General features: G+C 42.9%; 1 protein-coding gene across 2 annotated transcripts in view; it reads right to left on the reverse strand.

Annotated features, from left to right (window-relative positions):
- The window catches only part of Dync1i2 (dynein cytoplasmic 1 intermediate chain 2), a 51765-nt gene extending 46310 nt beyond the window's left edge, over nucleotides 1-5455 (reverse strand). Inside the window, exons 1-3 of one of the 2 annotated variants that reach the window (XM_038338152.2) lie at nucleotides 5317-5455; nucleotides 2960-3076; nucleotides 56-173 (exon numbers count right to left, since the gene is read on the reverse strand). In XM_038338152.2, coding sequence (XP_038194080.1) covers nucleotides 56-173; nucleotides 2960-3067 — 226 coding nt within the window. In that variant the 5' untranslated portion in view covers nucleotides 3068-3076; nucleotides 5317-5455. Of the gene's footprint in view, nucleotides 1-55; nucleotides 174-2959; nucleotides 3077-5093; nucleotides 5250-5316 lie in introns of those variants that run through there. The other variant, XM_038338151.2, reaches the window with a different exon arrangement.
- Between the last annotated feature and the right edge of the window lie 15322 nt (nucleotides 5456-20777).

The following is a 20777-nucleotide window of genomic DNA, read 5'->3' on the forward strand; positions in this document are numbered from 1 at the left end:
GCGCTCAACAGAACAGCAGCCTGTCTTCCATAAGTAGATAGATTCAGATCCTTACCGATGGGGGACTCTGTAGTCAGCCCCATGCTTTGAAGCAACGCCTCGGCTTCTCTTCTCTTCTTCTCAAGATCGGATTCCTCCTGCACAGCAACAGCAGCTTCCTTCTTCTGATCAGTCTAAATGTTTTCAGATAAAAACATAAGTTCATGGATAATACAACACATTTCTATTTATAAAATTATTTTATTTAAAAATTTTTATTTTCATTTATATTATGTGCATGGTGTTTTGCTTGAACGTTGTGTAGTGCACCACATGCTTGCCTGGTGCCAATGGAGGCCAAAAGAAGCTGGACCCCCTAGAACTGGATCTATCAGTGTTTGTGAGCTGCCATGTGGGTGCCGGGAATCAAACCCAGTCCTCTGAGAGCAGCGCACACAAGCACTGAGGCGTCTCTCCAGCCCCATATACAAATATTTAAACAAAGTGACAACTGTAAACTTTTAGGATAAAATTTGTTTTTAATATAAAGTTCTTTTTATAAATCATTCTCTTTGGATCCAAGGCACCTCCACAAATATATTTTCAAAACAGCTAGAATGGTAGTTCATGCCTGTAATGCCAGAATTCAGTGGATAGACAATTTCCCCGAGTTCAAGGACAGCCTGGTCTACATAGTAAGCTCCAGGACAGCCAAGGCTACATGGCCAAGAGTCTGCCTTAAAATACATAACAACTCTAAAAAACAATCAAGTTCAAATTCTTTATAGGTTGAAGCTAATGACCAGGGGCAGGAATTATGGAAGTCTCCAACTCTAGGAGTACAAAAGCTTAGATATAAAAGTGACAGAGGGGAAAAATTAGAGTAATTTAAGACCTAAGAAGTAAATAGATAACTTGATTTGTTGGGGAAAAAACTTTTTAAAGTTCTACATAAGATTTTCAAAGAATTTACATAAAGAATATTTATCAAAAACTCTTCGAGAAGCTGAGAAGATGACACGGTGGTTGGGAGTCCACACTGCTCTTGCACAGGACCCAAGTTCAGTCCGCAGCACCCGCATCTGGCACCTCACACTACCTTTAGCTCCTCCTCCTGGGGCACCACACACACACACACACACACACACACACACACACACACACAAACAATTTAAAAAAAAATCTAGAGAAAACTCATTCTTTTAAATTCTAGACATTATCATTATTTTATCTGTTTTTTTCATGTTACCCATGTTGGCCTCAAGTCTGCGGACTTGCAAGAACTTCCTATCTGAGCCTCCCAAGTAGGGAGGGTTGCAAGCAAGTGCCACCAAGGCTGCTTTCAGGTCATATTTCAGTCACAAAAACACACAGCTGGGACAGGTTAAAACCAAAATTTGGTTTGTTTTGTTTTTTATAATAACATACAACATTTTTGTTAGAAAAATGTTTTACCAACTTTTTGTTGTTGTTTTGTTTTTTCAAGACAGGGATTCTCTGTGTATCCCCAACTGTCCTGTAACTTGCCCTATAGACCAGGCTGGCCTCAAACTCAGAACTCGGAGATCTGCCTGCCATTGCCTCCCAAGTCTTGGGATTAAAGGCACGTACTACCAAGTCCAGCTGCCAACTTCTATTTTAGTTATTTATATATAATTTTAGAAAAATCTTCTAACCACACTGGACAAATCTCAACATCCTCAGAGCATATAAAATATCAAGGGAAGCTTAAGCTCTCAGTGAAAGCTTGTCAAATCGACAACCACACTCATATTGAGTGAATTTTGTCAGTCACAATATTTTTATGTCATATTAACTTATTTTCATCAAAATACAGTGGAAGAGATGCTGTTTGCAAGCGGACCCTCACCGCTTATTGTCTCAGAATGTTTTAAAGATTTCAAGTTAGACATCAATCATTAATAATAGTAAGTAATTGCTCCTTGGAGGCCACTTATGGCTTTAAATCAAGTTTGCTCTCACTACTGAACAGGTTAAGGTTTATAAATACTGTTTGGATCGACTCTGCCAGTCTCAACCATCCAATCAAATATCCAATGCACAGCATCAGCCCTTTTCCATATAGCACAGAAAGGTTTGGGAGACTGGAGAAAAGAATTGTAGGAAACTCTTCAATCACAGTCCTTTAGGTATCTTAGCAACGCTGCACATAACTTTTGAATCACTGTGATAAACTCTGTTTTTTTCTGCCAATGCTCTTTCTCCAGCTCCTGAGAGCTGTCTAATAGTCTTGCTGTAGTCCTGGCATTTACATACATGAACTTGGTACAACAGGCAATGTATCTGTGACGCAGTAAATAAAGCTGCCCGAAGAGCTGCAACCGGGAATAGTGTGCTCATGTCAATGCAGGACAAGCAAAGTATGTCCAGCTTAGAGATCGTGCATATTTGGAATGTTTATATCTTACAGTATGTGATAAACAAAATCAGAAGATAAAAGTACCTTTTTGGTACTATTAAATCCATTGTTCATTAATATATTTCAATGACTAACTCATAATAATCGTTAAGTACATGCAAATCCACTATTCAAATAAATGGTTATGTATAGCTCATTTTGCCAGTAATATCATTCTTGTGAACTATCAAAGTATATGAATAATTAATTTATTATGATAAACATATATATCAAGTATTATAATGCAGTGATCCTACTTTGCATAAAACATATATCCCTAAAAGACTACATGAATAAATTCAATTTCTATAACTCAAATCTTAGAAATGCATCAAATTATATGAAATACTTTCAGCTTGTTAAAAATATCATACTATACCAGTTTCGTCATTTTCATATACCTAGCTTTAAAGTAAGATTCCCTGATAATTGCTACACTGACAATACCAACTGCTGGATTTGCAATTATTCCAAAGTTCTTACAGAAACGCCTAAGTTCTTGAAACAGAATGTACTTATTCATACTAAAGGGTTTTGTTTGTTTTACTGAATTAAACATACTTCCTTTTTTTTCCTTTCCTCTTCTTTTCTCTTCTTTTCTTCTCTGATTTGGGCCAACCGCTGCTTCTTACGTTCCAACTCAGCTTTTAATTCACTTTTGTCCGACATGGTTGTGACCTTAAAAATCATACCAACATTTACAATAATCAAAATAAGTAGCAGACTTTAAAAAATAATACTTCAAGAAATGTGACAAGAAACTAAAAATTTCAATGCTACCTAAGAAAAGCACACGTTATATTTTTAAATAATAAAAACATAGATACTTATACTATTAAGACATAAGAAAAAATTATGAACAAGTATTAACCAAAATTTGAGCACAATAGCTAGCACATAGTGGGTGCTTTAATGTTCCTGAGACCGAAATTAAAGATGTCTTGCTCTGTAGCCAGGCTGGCCTTGAAATCATGAAGTAGCCTAGGCTGTCCTCATGGCAATCTTTCTATCTAAGACGCTGGTGAGCTGGGAGTCAGCCAGCACACCCAGATCCAAAGTTTTCTGATGACTCTGTATTTGATCAAGTCATAACTAGTGTTTAAAACAAAAGACAGGGTTGGCATTAAACTTGTCTCAGAGTATGACAGCTCACACCTGAAATCCCAGCTCTGCAGAAGCGGAACAGGAAGATTCTGAGTTCTAAGAGCATGGGCCATACATAGCAAGAGAGGTTTTTAAAGAATGTCTAGTCTTCAGCATGAATCCAAAAATATTAACAGATATTTCTGCATTTGTTCCTAAAAATTTGATTAAAAAGGCTGAATGGTTAAACAGAGACGTCCTAAAAATCCTGTAAGTTCCATCGATGTTCCATAACAATCAAACCAAATGGTATTTTTCCACCCTTGCACCTTCTCGTGGCATTACGTGATTGTGAACGGACCTGAATGGCCCACACTGAACTGCCATCTATTTGGGCCTGGGACTGTGTTTTGTCATTTTTGTTACCTTCGCAGCGTGGCAACCGTAACAATGAAATGACAGTGGCTAAGTGAACCACGTGCGAAGTGGATGGAATTACGACCGCGAACATGACTTCATAGCGTTACGAAGGAGTCTGATGAACTGGGATCTTTCTGAACTAGAAAGTAACTTATGGGCTGAGCGTAAGATGGGAGCCAGGAATCTGTTGCCTTAGCTACATTACCGGTTTAATCTCTGTCAGTGTCTCTCTTGGTACAATTTCAAGAATAAATATTTTAGATTTAGGAAACTGGGCGGAAAAAACCTCAAACAATAGATCTGGATTAAGTGCAAGTTGGTAAGGAGGCAAGATTCACCCACTGTAAACGCAAAAGGGGGATTTGATTACAGTATTCCAGAAGGACTGACAGGCCAGTGGACGAAAAATGGTGAGCAGGTGACAGGGGAAATCCCTTTAATGTAATCATATAATATGTACCTTACATATACTCCCAGCCAAGTCACAAAGCAAGAGCCCGTGTTTCTTCACCCACCCTTCCCAGGTCTCTGAGAAGCTTCACACTGTTAAGGGCTGTTGAAGGAAGCTTCCATACACATTACTCTGTATGCTAGGCTGGACGTATTCTTTTCTGTTTACGGTCAACTGTCAACAAGTATATCAATAAATACTACCTGCTACCTAGATTAAAGAAGTAATCTCTCCAGTCAGCTGTAACTAGTCTGTCCGGCTTTAGCACCGGTGATCAGCTAGCTCCTTCATCCTCAGACAGGCCAGGGCCACTGCTCCGTGACTGACAGGTTCGTTTTCTTAAAACGCCGGCAAGAGGAAGGTGTCTAAAATGGTGTTAAAACCTCTCAGTGTTCAGCGACCTCCAACACACACGCCAGGTGCCTGGACAAGCTACCGACCCAAGTAGTAGCGACCTTTATTCATACAACCAAGCAAAACTTAAGGAATTAGTTTCTCCTGGGCTTAAGGCCAAGAGGACGCGGTCCGGGCTGGGTGTGTCCCGGAACCGCGGGACCGAGGCGAGGCAAGCCCCGAAGCATCGAGGCTCCGGCCCGAAGTGTTGCGGGGCCGCGGTGGCCTCCCCAGGCCTTCTAGAGTCACCAGGGCCGGCGCTGTCAGAACGATCGGCCGGCCGGCCCTGCGAGCTCCGACGCCACCGTCGGAGGCAAAAGGGCCTTGAAGGAAGCGCGGCCGACCCACCTGTCAGGTGGCGGGGTGGAGAAAGCTTCCTCTGACCGGTAACTTCCCGGGATCGTCCCTCTGCAACAGTCGCCACCGCAGATCCGTGGCGTCCCAGACACACAAAGAGGGATGGGCGGCGGCCGCTACGGCGAGAGCCAAGGGACAAACGGCTGCGCCGAGACGCGGTCGCTCGCAGAAGCAGAGTCGCGACCGCCTGGTGGGGCTGGGCGGAGTTACTTACCTTTTGTAAAACAGAAGCTGACGGGTGAAACAGATCTACACCGGCCTCAGGACCCGAAGTGTTTCCGCTTTGGCAAAAGCTGGACAACTGCACCTCACATCCTGAGGCGGAACCCACAACACCCCAGAGAACTACAAGCCCCGGCAACTAGGCGCATTGCTCGGTCATGGGACTTGTGGGCCTCCAATAGAGGCAAGGTATGCTGGGATATGTAGTCTGTCTTATCTTTTTGGCCCTTAGAACCTTAAAATTCCAGTAGGAACTTTATAGCATCCGTATTGAAACTATTTTCTTTGGTTGTACAGTGTCCACAATGTTGTATGTCTTGTTTCTTAAAATCCGTAGCCCAACATTAACAAAAATCTTAAGAAATGTTGTTTTCCATATTGAACCGGAGAAAGGGACACCTTTAAAATCGTTTATAAACATGTACCTTACCTGTGGACAGAGTTTTAGCGAGTTTCGAGCACGATTTTAGGTGTATGTGTTTATTGAGGCTTCATGTAGCATGTGCACAAGATCTAAATAAACATATATTAATTAGCATATAAAATCTTTCCTAGTTTCTTATAGCAGAATGCTTTTCTCTTAAAAGTATGTTTGGTAGGAAAGCATTTTATTCCTAGTGGTGGTGGTTCAGTCCGTTAATCCCAGCACTCCGGAGGCAGAGGCGGGTGGAGCTCTGTGGGTTCAAGGCCAGCCTGGTCTACCAAGGGAGTTCCAAGACAGCCAGGGCTACACAAAGAAATCCTGTCTCAAAACAAAACAAAACAAAAACAAAAACAAAAGCCCTAGAAACTATACTATTGTATCTGATTAGATTTTAGATATGCAGAAAATTATTGAAATATAAATTATCAGAAGTGTATGGGCTAACACAGATGGTTTGAAAAGTGTGTTTGAACAATTTGCAGCATTATTTGCCAATTAGTAAAGCTAATGCCAAAACATGATATTTCTTATCTTCCAGACAACTGACAAGAAGCACATTGCTTAAATTTAGATTATCTCGAGTTTTAAGTTCTAAAATTTCAAAGCGTGTTTATTTAAGCAACCTTTGTTTCCATCTTTCCATTATAGCTTCTGTCTCTTCACCTGAAAAAGCTCTTCTGAGTGTTACTCATCATGTACCGGGGATGGAGATTCATTCTGTAAGAACTAAAACCCATCGCCCTTCTTCAAGGAAAAAGACTGGGTGCTCAGTTCAATGAACTGTTAAGACAAGATTGAGTAACTAAGCCATAGAAACAGGTAAGAGAGGAAGGATTTCACAAAGAGATGATTCCAGAGACAAGTCTTTGATTCCAGAAGGTTGATTAGAAGTTAACCATGTAAACAAGATGCAGAAAGGTACCAGGGTAGGAAGGAAGAGGAGGAGGAGAGAAAATAGCACAAAGATGAGATGGTAGAGAACGGAGAAATAATTCATCATGGCAGCAGGCTAAGAACTGAAGATTGAAGTCATGGGAAGGCAAAGTCGCATATCCAGCTTAGACAGAGACCTACGGTGGTAAATGTAAGAAAAGATTTTTAAAAGGGGAAAAGATGATCATGCTCATATTTTGGGTAGTTCTTTGAAAATGTTCTGGAGAAAGGCCGGTTTACTGGTGTTTTCTTTGTCCCTCAGATTCTTTCCTGCAGGGTGTGGTGTCAGAGGCTTGTATTCCCAGCTGGGGGGTGGGGAGCAGGGGCAGGCAGATGTCTGTGAGTTCAAGCCAGCCTGGTTTACATAGTGAGTTCTAGGACAGCCAGGGCTACACAGTAAAGAGAACCTGTCTCAAAAAAACAAAACAACAACAACAAAAAAAAAAAAACCAACAACAACGATTGAGCATCCTTTGGGTATATACCCAAAAGTGGTATTTCTGGGTCTTGAGGAAGGTTGTTTCTGATGTGGGATTTCCCTCTGTATGCTGTGATTACCATTAATGAATAAAGAAATTGCTTTGGACCTATAGCAGGGCAGAAGTTAGCTAGATGGGGAAAACTAAACTGAATGCTGGGAGAAAGGAGTCAGAGTCAGAGGAGAAGCCATGTAGCCCCACCAGAGATAGACACTGAAACTTTACCCAGTAAGCCTCGTGGCAATACACAGATTACTAGAAATGGGTTAAATTAAGATGTAAGAGTTAGCCAATAGGAAGCTAGAGCTAATGAGCCAAGCAGTGATTTAATTAATAAGTTTCTGTGTGATTATTTTGAGGATAAATGGCCAGGGACCAACAAGCAGCCCTCCTTGCAACATGTTTCCCAATTTTCTGAGAAATCACCATACTGATATCCAAAGGGGCTGTACCAATTTGCACTCCCACCAGCAATGATGTTACCCCACATTGTCTCTAGCATAAATTGTCATCAGTGTTTTTGATCTTGGCCATTCTTACAGGTGTAAGTTGGAATCTCATAGTTGTTTTGATTTGCATTTCTCTGATGGCTAATGATGTTGAGCATTTCCTTAAGTGTCTTTCAGCCATTTTAGATTCCTCTGTTGAGAGTTCCCTGTTTAGGTCTGTACTCCATTTTTTTTGTTGGATTATTTGCTCTTTTGATGACCAATTTCTTGAGTTCTTTGTATATTTTGAAGATCAGCCCTCTGTCCGATTTGGGGTTGGTGTAGAACTTTTCCCATTCTGCAGGCTGCCGTTTTGTCTTGTTGACCATTTCCTTTGCTTTACAGAAGCTTTTCAGGTTCAGGAGGTCCCGTTTATTCATTGTTTCTCTCATTGTCTGTGCTACTGGGGTTATATTTAAGAAGTGGTCTCCTGTGCCAATGCCTTCAAGTGTACTCCCCACTTTCTCTTCTATGAGGTTCAGTGAAGTTCTATGTGGTTTCAGTGATGGTTTGAGGTCTTTGATCCATTTGGACCTGAGTTTTGTGCATGGTCATAGATATTGATCTATTTTCATTCTTCTACATGTTGATATCCAGTTATGACAGCACCATTTGCTAAAAATGCTTTCTTTTTTCCATTTGATTTTTTTGCTTCTTTGTCAAAAATCAGGTCAAAGGTATGTGGATTAATATCCAGATCTTTGATGAGGTTCCTTTGGTCCTCCTGTCTGTTTTTATGTCAATACCAGGCTGTTTTCAGTATTGTAGCTCTGTACTAGAGTTCAAATTGAGGGATTATGCTGCCTCCAGAAGTTCCTTTATTGTACAGGATTGTTTAGGCTATCCTGGGTTTTTTGCTTTTTCATACATATACGTTCAAGATAATGCCGAGTTTCAGACCTCTTCCTGTTGCCTGCAAGATGTAGCTCTCAGCTACTTCTCCAGCACCATGTCTGCCTGCACACTGCTGTATCCCACAGTGATGATAATGGATTGAACCTCTGTACTATAAACGAGCTACCCCAATTAAATGTTTTCCTTATAACAGTTGCCATGGTAATGGTGTCTCTTGACAGCAATAGAAACCCTATCTAAGATATAGAACTCATGAGGGAAAAGGTCACCAAGGTAAGAGCCAACCAATATGGCAAGTAGGGAAGTAAGGTCCACAAAGCCTGTTTTGAAATGATCAGACAATGTAAAAAAAGATGTGATCAGCATACTGAAAAAAGAGGAGACAGCTAAGATATGACTAGAGCAGCAGATACGAATGGTTATGTAGTTAAACTGCTATATAAATACTTGTGTTTTGCTGGGCAGTGATACTGCACACCTTTAATCCCAGCACTCGGGAGGCAGAGGCAGGCGGATCTCTGTGAGTTCGAGGCCAGCCTGGTCTACAAGAGCTAGTTCCAGGACAGGCATCAAAAACTACAGAGAAAACCTGTCTTGAAAAATCAAAATAAATAAATAAATAATAAATACTTGTGTTTATGCCCCCAGACTGGTGCAGCTCTCAGCATTAGTCAGATAAGCCTCTTTTAGCAGTGGTGACCATCAAAGCAGAGACTCAGACTTGGGAGAGTGTTGAGAATGCCTGCATCTACACTACCTATTCAAACCTGGGAAAAGATCAATATCCAGAATTTAAGTGGAATTTTCTAGTGAATGCATGGTACTTTTGCACCATCATAAAATTAAAAACAAAATCTAGGTGAAAATCACATAGAGTTTAGGATCAATCTGCATATGACAAAAAGCATCAAAACTCATAAAGACGGAGCAGAATAGTCTCTTTTGGTGTGTAGGACACCGACAAGAAAGGGGCGTGGGAGTGCTGGTGACACTTCATGCCATGATCTGGTGGGGTAGCACATATTTACATATCTCTGAAAATTCCTCCCCTTTTAATATGGATGTCTTTTTTATTCTATTTTATCAATAAAGACTTGGGACCCAGAGGCCGGGGTGCAAACCTGCGAGCGCAGAGAGGCAGAGAAAGCACCCAGTGGCTTCCTCCTCCACAGAGAGAGCTTTCTCCTATGCCATCTCAAACAAAAACTCCTCCAACTGGATGTCCCTCCCTTCTACTTCCTGTTTCCTGTGCATCTCTCTTTCTGTCCTCCTGACTTCCTCTTACTCTCTTTGGTTATTTCCTTTCAGCTGGATGCTTGCTCCAGCTATGGTTGATTTTATTTAATTCTGTTTACAGTAATCAAGCAGAAAGCTCTTAGATTAAAGGTGTGTGCTGGGGCTGAGCCACACCACAGCTAGAAGCAGGTTTTTCTGGTAAATAATGCAATCTCGGGGTTCACAGTGAGATAAAATATCCTGCAATAGATGCACCCTCCTTATTATGCATGCATGGTAAGTGATCAAGACATTAAGAACAAAAAGGGTCGGTGAAGCAAACTGTCAAAAGGAAGAGGGAGGGTTTCAAGGGTCACAGGTGTATTCTGCCACCCAGAGGTTCAGGATCTCCAAAGGGTCATGGGACTCACCAGGTCTTTTTTGAACAATCAACCTTAGGATTTATCACCAATTACCAATAACCTTATGATGTCTATCTTCATCACACAGACTACAGAAATTATGTCATTGTGGAAAAGAAAGATGTGGTCTGTTTGCAGTGTATGAAACTTTTTAGCAATGGCTCTATCTATCTATCTATCTATCTATCATCTATCTATCTATTTTGGGTTTTTTGAGACAGGGTTTCTCTGTGTAACAGCTCTGGCTGTCCTGGACCTCATTCTGCATTCCAGACTGGCCTGGAACTCGCAGAGATTCACCTGCCTCTGCCTCCCAAGTGCTGGGATTAAAGGTGTGTGCCACCAGCACCCAACCTTTTAAAAGATTATTTTTAATTATATATGTGTAAGTGTGTGGGGTGTATACTTGTGAGCACAGGTGCCTGTAGAGGCCAGAGGCATCATTTGGAGTCACGGATGGAAGTGAGTTGCCTGATAAGGCTTCTGGGATGTGACCTCTGGTCCTCTGGAAGTGCCATAAGTGCCCTTAGCTGGTGAGCAGTCTCTCTAGAGCCTAGCAATGACATCATTTAGTATGTATCTGTATTGTCACCTGGTTAGATAAACTTTGCTAAAATGAAATCTATTAAAGTTGAAGATACACTTCAGTGACTTTCTCACCAGGCAAAGAACATGTTTCCCAAGATCTTTGCATAAGTGTGTGATCTTTATTACTTCCCCCCCCCCGTATTAATTAGGGGGTCGTCTAAGATCTCACTTTGCTTATCCAAGTTCATGAGGCTCTGCCTCCGGGACTTAAAGATCATTCATCTTTTAAATGTTAATAGCTCCTCCGAGCTGCTCGCGTTTTTAATTTTTTTTCCTAAATACTTCCACTTCACCTTCAGGAACTATATTTGACCCTTTCAGAGACACTGACAGAAAAGAAATGTTTTCTCCCAACTTTGAAACTATCTTAACTTTCCCATTTCCTCTCATGGTAAGAAATGCTCCTTAAGGAACCCTCTGCACTCAAGGGAATGCTCATGAGCTGACCAGCAAGCCTCTCATAATATAATAGCATTACTTTTCTATTATCCTTATTATTCTTCCAGTCTGTATTTTTTTCCCTTCAGAGTGTTTGCTGCATTGTTAAGTTAATATGGGTTTTTCCCCCATTATTTCCTCTACTTGTCTTGATGCACATATTTTCTCTCTTAGTGTCAAAATAAGGTGATGGTGAATTAGGAGTCCTTCCCGAGCTGAGGATACTTTTGTAATCTGGTAACCTTTGGCATGAAGCACATAGCCTAGTGAATGATGGAGCACTTAAGTGTGATTCACCACTGAACATTACAGAAAATAGGCTGAGGGGCTCGGAAATTCAAGGCAAGTTCCTTCTACTCAGCGTGGTGTATATACTGTGCTCTCACTTTTCCACCCCCTATTATGTGGTTAAGAGAGAGGAGATAATGACGGCTTCCTAAAGTTACCTATAATGCTCTCAAAACTCTGTGAGGTGTAATGGTTTTAAAAGGCAGAATGAAAACACAGCTAGGAGATCAACACAAAAGGAATCATTTTCTGATAGCGACAGTGAGCCTCCATTCTCACACACATACATACATACACACACACACACACACACACACACACACACACACCTCCCATTAACTGTAATGGGAATTATGAGTGCCCCATTAAAGGAACTTACACCCTCCAGATGTGGTGAGGGGATGCTGATTCTCTTCTTGTATTGATTTAGTTTCTTGAAGTAGAATAAAATCATTATTTTTTTCCCCTCAGAACTACTCTGGATGCTAAGTATGTTCTCTTTAGAACATGGGCATGTAGGACAACAATTACTAATCACCAGGCAAAATGCAGTTAACCACAGATAATGTGTAAAATCCGAGCCATACCCAGATTGATTAATTTTCATGTTAGAAGCATTGGCCTGTCATCTTCCTCTTTGAATAAATATTTTTTCAACATTTGACCTTTCTGGGTCTAGGCAAATTTCAGAGTGGCTAAGATTTTCTTCATTAACGTGGAAATGATCTTTTAATTATTCCGCATGTTGATTAACAACATGCCTAGATTTGCATAAGAGGAAAGAAACTTAGATTTACTTAGTGTGTTTCCAGCCAATATTTATCTCTATATGAATATGGAAACCTCCATCACTGGAAGATACATGGGCTGCTTTGAGAATGTTGTGTTGGCCTGTGTCTAAATATATGCATGTGTGTCTATAGGCTCACACCCTCACACACAGAGAAATATTTACACAAACATAACATGGTCTCCTGAGCTTTCAAGTGGTATATCCTGATCCACACTGGGTATCTCTGTAGGCCCATATCTCTCCATGGTGTGGCAGCCAGTCTCTTAAGCCATAGTTCTCACCTAAGGTGGTCACCGTAGCCTTCCAGACAGGCTGTCGCTACCTTCTTTGTAATTTGGATGCCTGAAAAGAGACGTTAATTTAGCCTACATGACAGAGCTGGCCTACAGAGCAGGAAGATAGGAAGACGTGACAAACTGGGCATAGAAAGGTGTGGACAAAGGTGTGGATGTGACTAAAGCCATTCACCTGGTTACCTAGGAAACGGAATGCTAATGAATCCCCCCCCCCCACCCCTCATCTTACATTTTGGTGTAAAGGCTGTTTGGAGAATAAACACAGAGGTATTTTCAGGATGTGAACTCAGGATTTCATGAGGGATCACTGAGAATCTCCCTCCCGATAAAACCCTGTGAGTTGTGTCTTTAATCCCACACCTCCCCTCTGATCTGGAGAATTAATTTAGGGTCCTGGCTGGCACCAGACCCCAACATATCTCTTGCAGAGTCCACAGGCTCCTCACACTCAACCTGCACAAGGCTTCCCAGCAAGCCTCTTCTATTCCCGGTCTCACTGAAGGGATCATCTATTCCTCAATTCCTGAAGCCACGGGGCATTAAACACTATCTTCCCAATTCCACATCGGCACACTGATCGCTGTGGGTTTCGTCACTGGTACCCTCACCCATTATGGCACCTCATTTCCAGAGGTTCCAGCAGGGCCGCTGTGGTGTTGTAGCAAATATGAGTCAAGTCGTCCTGAGACCATCTCGAGCACACACAAATCCAGCGTGCTGAGATCCAAGGTAGCTCCAGAGTCAGAGACACCATAGGCCAGGGGAAAGCAAAGCATTAGTGGTGATAGGGTGGGGGTAGAGACGTAAGATGGCGAATGTGTTCCTAGGATTAGAAGTACAGGCAAGGACTTGGTCACACATGGCAAAAAGATAAACACGGAAAATGTGAAGTGATGCCCAATATATTGTTTTCAAGCCACTGTAGAACAAAACAGTGGGCTAAAATAAACAAATGTCCTACTTAGAAATTATTCCCGAGCCAGGCAAGGTGGCACACTAGAGGAGTCAGATGATTCTGGGAGGAAATGTTCTCATCAAATGGGTAGACACCCCCCACCCCCAACTACCCCAAGAGACCAACACTAGTGGGATTACCTCCAAGACAGACATAAGGATTGTGGTGTCAGGGATTTCGGGTCTTTGGACACTGAGGGCTGAGACTGTATCTGTCAAATTTCCACAGAACTTCAAATGTGGAAGAAATTAGAAAATCCTGAAGCAAACTGTTTGGATTTTATCAGCGCTTAAAGTGCTGTTAAGATTGAAGTCACCAGGTTAAGGAGAAGGGGATCAGCAGGTGATGTGGGATTTCCCTCTGTATGCTGTGAATACCATTGGTTAATAAGGAAACTGTCTTGAGCCTACAGCAGAGCAGAATAGAGCTAGGTGGGGAAAACTAAACTGAATGCTGGGAGAAAGGAGGCAGAGTCTGAGGAGAAGCCGTGTAGCCCCACTGGAGATAGACAGCGGAACTTTACCCAGTAAGCCATAGCCTCGTAGCAATACATAGGTTACTAGAAATGGGTTAAATTAAGATGTAAGAGTTAGCCAATAAGAAGCTAGAGCTAATGGGCCAAGAAGTGATTTAATTAATACAGTTTCTCTGTGGTTATTTCGGGTCTGAGCTGCCGGAAACAAGCAAGCAACCTCTTACTACAAGCAGGGGTGGAAGAGGTCTAGAGAGGGTCTTGGGGTGAATATGATCAAAATGCATCATACACATATATAAAATATAATGAAACCCATTATCGTAAATAATTAATGTGTAATAATACAAAACTTTAAAAAAAGGCTATAGTCAGTGAACTGGGGAAATAGTTGAGTGATGTAGCATATCTCAAGCATGTTCAAGACCCTGGATTCAACTCATAGCAAAAAACTAAAGAAAAAGAAAAAAAACTATAAAGACCCACTCAAATGTTTGTGTCTATCAAGTGGGCTATTCAACTAACTTTATAGGGAAAGGTTTGCTGTGAAACAATCTTTTATACATGGTGAATATGTATTATTCTCATTGGTCAGCAAAGAGTTGACTGACCAATAGCTAGGCAGGAAAGGTGAGGTGGGACTTGTGAAAAAGAGAACATGGGTTAGAAGAGGGCAGAGTCACCAAGGGACATAGAGATAAGCAAGGTGATGCCATGCTGCAAAAAGGAACTGCCACATGGGAGAGCACAGATATAGGTCAATTTAGTTTGAAAGAGCTAGCTAGTAACAAGCTTAAGCTATTAGCCGAGCATTTATAATTAATAAGTCTCTGTGTGATTGTTTGAGGGACAAAGCTGGCCAATGGTCCTGACGAAAACTCTGCCTACAAATATTAGATGTGAAATTGAGTGCCCCACGTAAAGCCAAACTTATAAAATTATGGCCTTATCTACTTTATATACTGGGTTTTTTGTTTGTCTGTTTTGTGGTGTGGGGGGGGTTGTCTTTTGTCTTTTGGTCATTCAGGACAGGGTTCCTCTGTGTAATAGTTCTGGCTGTTCTGTAACTCTCTTTGTAGGCCAGGCTGGCCTTTAACTCACAGAGATTCTCTTGCTTTCTGCCTCCCACGTGCTGGGATTAAAGGCGTGGTGCCACCACCACTCAGTTCATCCTGGGGTTTTTAAAGATAGTTTCATTAGAGTAAAAGTTCTGCTGTCCATAAACAGCAGAGAACACTGCTTTCTACTGGTTCTCAAGGACCCTTGTCCACAGTCCTGGGGCTTCCCAGGTACCTATCTGAGGCCCTGTGTCCTGAGCCCATCCCACCACATCCCTATTGATTTCCTCTTTTGTAGTCAGATGATTTTCAGATGTCTATCTCATTCTCTGAAAAGCTGTCCTTACTTTTCATTCTATCCCTTAGGTCTCACCCTAGTCTCTGTTTGTGTCTCCCTTCCTCCCTTCCTCCTTCTTCCCACCTAGGTTAGCTAAGTCACATACAGGATTGTGACGTTTAGAGACAGTATTCCATTCGTACGGTTCTTCAGTCAATGTTTATTCAAAAACCGTAGTAGGACATGACGACACACCCCTGTAATCCCAGCACTGGGGAGGCTGAGCAAGGAGGCCCACAGGTTCAAGGCCTGCCTGGGCTGCTCAATGAGACCTTGTCTCAAACAAACAAAAACACGTACTAAGCATGTGCTAACAAGTTTAGAGCCATGGGAGTATTGCACAAGGTGCCGTGAACAGTAAGCAGGGTAGGTGTTCTGAGAATGAAGGAGTCAAGGCTGCTTTGCAAAAGCAGCTAGCGCAGGCTTGTGCCCACGAGGTGTGTAGATGTTAGCGAGCATTCGAGATGAAAGTGGCTGGTAAAGGGCAGAGCTGAGTATAATACGGGCAAAGCTGGTCGAATTGAGCCAGGGCCCACGTTACAAATGCTGGAGAGTTTTATATCGTTGGCGACCGGGAATCCCTGGTGCATTTTACAGCGCTGAGGTGCTCCAATTCGTAGTTTTTTTTTAATATTTATTTATTTATTTATTTATTATGTATACAATATTCTGTCTGTGTATATGCCTGCACGCCAAAAGAGGGCACCAGACCCCATTAGAGATGGTTGTGAGCCAACATGTGGTTGCTGGGAATCGAACTCAGGACCTTTGGAAGAGCAGGCAATGCTCTTAACCTCTGAGCCATCTCTCCAGCCCTCTAATTCGTAGTTTTAAAATATTTTGGTAGCTGAGTGAAAGATGAACTGGCGGGGACTTAGAGCAGGGGTAGGGAAACCACTTAGCATCTTAAGTGAGAAACGATCAGATGAAGGAACACATGGGAGAGTCGAGGATAGGCTCGAGGAAGATTTTAAAGACGGTGAAGTAAGATCGATGACTAATTTAGGGCATGGGGCACACCTGAGAGTTCTAGGAGGCATGATAATTTGATTCAACATTCACTTAATGGGCTTGGAAGCCAAGCGATTTTCAATGAATACAATTTGAATATAGGAACAACTGAATATAGAGATTCTCATACTGGCTCACGCTCTGCCGCTAAAAGAGATGACACAGCCCAGTGAGGTGGAGCCCAAGGGAAGCTAGAGGGCTCAGGAGACAGTAGGATAGGTGAGGAAAGGTGAAATTGCGTGTAGACAAAGGGAAGACGAAGGGCAACTCAAGAGGTTTGGATCTGATAATAACACATGGCACTTGATTCTGCTGGAAACCAGGCGAGCTGCTTACTTTTTTTTTTTTTTTTTTTTTTACCAACTTGACACAGCTGGGGTCATCTGGGAAGAAGGAACCTCAATTGAGAGAATGCCTCTATCAGATGGGTGTGGAAGCAAGTCTGTGGGGCATTTTCTTGATTAATGATTGATGGGGGAGGGCCCACACCATTATGGGTTAGGCTGTCCCTAGGAGGGGGTCCTGGGTTGTATAAGAAAGCAGGCTGAGCTGATTAGCAGAGCAAGCCAGTGTTCCTCTGTGGTCTCTGTTTCAGTTCCTGCCTCCAGGTTCCTGTCTTGAATTCCCACTCTGGCCTCCCTCCATGGTGGACTGTGATCAGGATGTGTAAACCAAATAAACCCTCTTCCAAGTTGTTTTTGGTCATGGTGTTCTATCACAGCAACAGAAACGTAACTGGGCCACCAGTCAAGATGAGCCCTGGATTTCAACTGACTACACTGTTGACCTCAATAATTTAAAGCTCACTTCAGGGGAGCTACGTGTGTGTCCCAAAACACTCCATAGAGTATTGCAAGTTGCTTATTTGTTTGGTCTTAGATTTTAGAGGATGTACCTCCTGCATGCTACCAACAGGGCTATATCCCAGCCCTGAGAATCTATTTTCTTGTTTTTCTAAGAGTCTAGGGACTGCCCGATATTCTTTGGTTCGTGGCACTTTCGATCTTCAAAGTCAGTCAGGAGCAGTAGAGTATTTTTTCACAGGATCACGGCTCTCTGACCCCGACTTCTGTCTCCATTTCCACGCTCTAGGACCCTGTGATTTCTTGAGTCCGTGTGCTAAGTCATCATCACCATAAGCTACACACTATAAATGTCTTCTGTATCACACCTTTCTCCGTCTTTCTCGTAGCAACAGGCGTATGTAAGTGCATAGTTTTAGTTGATGATTATGTTAACAGAGCGGAAGTTCCTTCTTCCTTCAGCTTCCAGCCTGCGCTCTCTCTGCCCAGTCTCTCTTCAGAAGAGGTGGCGGTGGCCTTCTCTCCTCTCCGCCCCCCCTCCCTTCCATAACCCACTGAATAAACGATACCCACTTTCTCTGCATGGCCTCTATCTGTCTCTCACCCGCCGCCTCCCACCCTCCTGGGACCCACAGAGGCCTTGGGTGGTGGCACCCTGCTGCTCCTCGTGGCCCGTTGCCACCCCTCAGGGAATGCCGCCTTTTTATCTAAACCATTATAGTGGGTGCGTGTATGTGCCAGTATGTGCGGAGGTCCGAGGACACCCTCAGGTGTCATTTCTCAGACACTATCCACCCACTTATTTATTTTATCTATTTTGGGGGGGCAAGGTCTTTCACTGGTCTGGAGCATTACCCAGTGGTTTAGAATGGCTGGCCAGTGAACCCCCAGGGAGTTGCCTCTCTGTATCTCCACAGCTCTAGAATGACCAGCATGCAATTGCTATGCCCGGCACCAAATTTCCACATGGGTACTGATGACGTCACTAAGGTCCTTCCTGCTAACGCCTCCCTGCTCCCACCTTTCTAAGTCATTGTCCACAAAAGTGTATTCCAAGCAGGGATTTATTAATTATGTTTTGGTCCTCGAAAGATTTTAGTATGAATTAGTCTGTTGATAAACATGCCAATCTGCGACGAGCCAGGCCAGGTAAAGCCCTTGGCTGGCGCCTAGACAGCATAATCAGAAAGCTCGTCTTAGGACTGCCGGGATGTTTCCGGAAGAATACAGATAGAGACGAAAACCGTTTTGAAAGGGAAACCATCTTGTTTGCATTTCCGTCAGCCAGCCACACCCAGCTCCTTAAACGTGTTCTTTCCTTAGCTGCCATTCTTCCTTTACACTTCTGAACCAACCATGATTGTCTTCATCTGTCTTCAGATTTGGGAGGAGCTGGCCACGCCTGATGAAATCACTGCGATTTTCAATAATCCATGGGATGATATTTCCAGAGGAGATCGTTTAGTTTAATTTAGCTCTGCCTTGGGAAGAGGCCCTTTTGTACCAACCATTCTACTTAGCATGAACCCATGGTTAGGCAAGGGCTTCGGGGACAGTGTGGAAACATATTTAAATTTCAACTCTGAATGTGGTGGTGCAGGCCTATAAACCCAGCAGTTCCGTGGTGGAGCCTGGAAGAACAGGCGTGTAAGGACATGCTCAGCAGTTTGTGAATTTGAGGCTAATCTTGGCTATATGAGAACCAGTCTCAAAACCACAGTAATACACACACAAAAAATAGAATAACGTTAGAGATTTGGCATATTTGGTTATCTCAGACTTTTGATTGTGTATCTGAAAACATCGAGGTTGTTTGGTAAAATTATAGATTGAAAGATTTTTTTTTTTTTTTTTTTTTTTTTTTTTTTTTTTTTTTTTTTTGGTTTTTCGAGACAGGGTTTCTCTGCAGCTTTAGAGCCTGTCCTGGAGCTAGCTCTTGTAGACCAGGCTGGTCTCGAACTCACAGAGATCCACCTGCCTCTGCCTCCCAAGTGCTGGGATTAAAGGCGTGCGCCACCACCACCCGGCAGATTGAAAGATTTTCATTCCACTTGGCTTCTAGCTTAACGGGCCCCTCCCTGTCCTCACCGTACATTTCCCCAGCAAGCAGCACTGTTTGTCTAGCTGAACTGGGACTCAGGACTTAGCATCTGAAAGCAGGAAGAGCTAAAGCAACCAGCTCAAAGGAGTCAGTCTAGGACTGGGTAAAGAACACGAGGCCGAAGGACCTTTCTCCCCATAGCTGAGCCATGGCAATGGCGCCTCTCAACTCCCATACTGCTGGACCATCCTATCGCCCAGCGCTTTGCGGCCCACCGGGGACACAGCTGTGCCTAACTGAGAGGCAACCACGCAATTTAAGAAGAATACAGTTGATTTTTCCCCCCCACCCTCTCATCAAAACCCAGTCCAAAGTCCCGACTTGAAGGAAGTAGTTTCAGTTTCACTTGAGACCTGCTGAGGACTCAGAAATTCCGATCCCCGGAGGAAAACGCGCTTCATCTGTACTGCAGTTTGCCCTGTCCGTTCGTTCCCCCAGCAACTCCCTGCCAGATGGAGAACTAAATTCCACAGACAGCCACCCCTTCCCCGCTGCTGAAATCAGGCTCCGGTGATATTAGGTTTGCACGAATTGAAATGGGGCTAAAAGCTCAGATGTGAATTCTCCGATTTCTTGCTAAGCTGGAAGCTTTTACGAGGCTCCCTTTAAATTGAGAGGCAGGGTTTAGACCCTTTTGTTACTTAAGAGACGGAGCAAATTAGCAAGTCCGAGGAAGCAGATCTTTTTTGATTACTGAACTATTACAAATGCCCCCTGGCCAAAGGATAACCTCTCTCCAGAGGGAAATGTTCCAGTGGGAGCTGCTTACATTCATAAAGTCTGTTAAAGCAAATCTCTCACGTTTCCATTAAGTCGGTAAATTACTTCTGAGGGCAGAGAAGAAAATGCTGGTAGGAAATGACTGGACCATATTAATGATGGGAGGTGGGTTTGCAGAGGTGGGAGAATTGATGCGGCCTTTAAGGTGGGGGGGGGATTTTTTTTCAGCTTCTCTCACGTGTTGGGCTAAATGTAAATGATGTCACCTTCTCCTCCTTGAGCGAGAGGCAAAGTTATATCAGGCCATGGGGACTTCACAGAGCGTGTTGTGTGGCTGACATTAAAATGACTATGGGGTTATTTCTTTTCCATATCTAGTCTCCTGGAAATTTTTGCAAGATTTTATTGTAGATGGGGGTTGGGGGGGATGCATAATGCTATGGGAAACAAAGCCCCGGCTTGCATCTTGCTCCTGGATTATTGCCATTCTATCTCAGCTCAGATTGAAATCCAAGACTTTGTATCGAAGCCTTAATGAGATGCTGGCAAATATCTTTCTGGCCCACTGGAAATGTAACCTTTCTATCGGACACTGTGTCCTAGTGAATTTCCCTGCAGAGCATTTTACATTTGAATCAGAGAGGTCACCGCCTGGGAGCAGAACACAGGCCTGGCTCCATTCAGTCCTGGGTGAAATGGATCCCCAAAGGTGTGGAAAGTAAACCAATGGTTCATAACAACTAATTAGGTCATTGTTTCATTGAGAAGATTAAAGTC

Source organism: Arvicola amphibius, chromosome 7 (assembly GCF_903992535.2).
Source record: "Arvicola amphibius chromosome 7, mArvAmp1.2, whole genome shotgun sequence".
Classification (NCBI taxonomy): Eukaryota; Metazoa; Chordata; class Mammalia; order Rodentia; family Cricetidae; genus Arvicola; species Arvicola amphibius.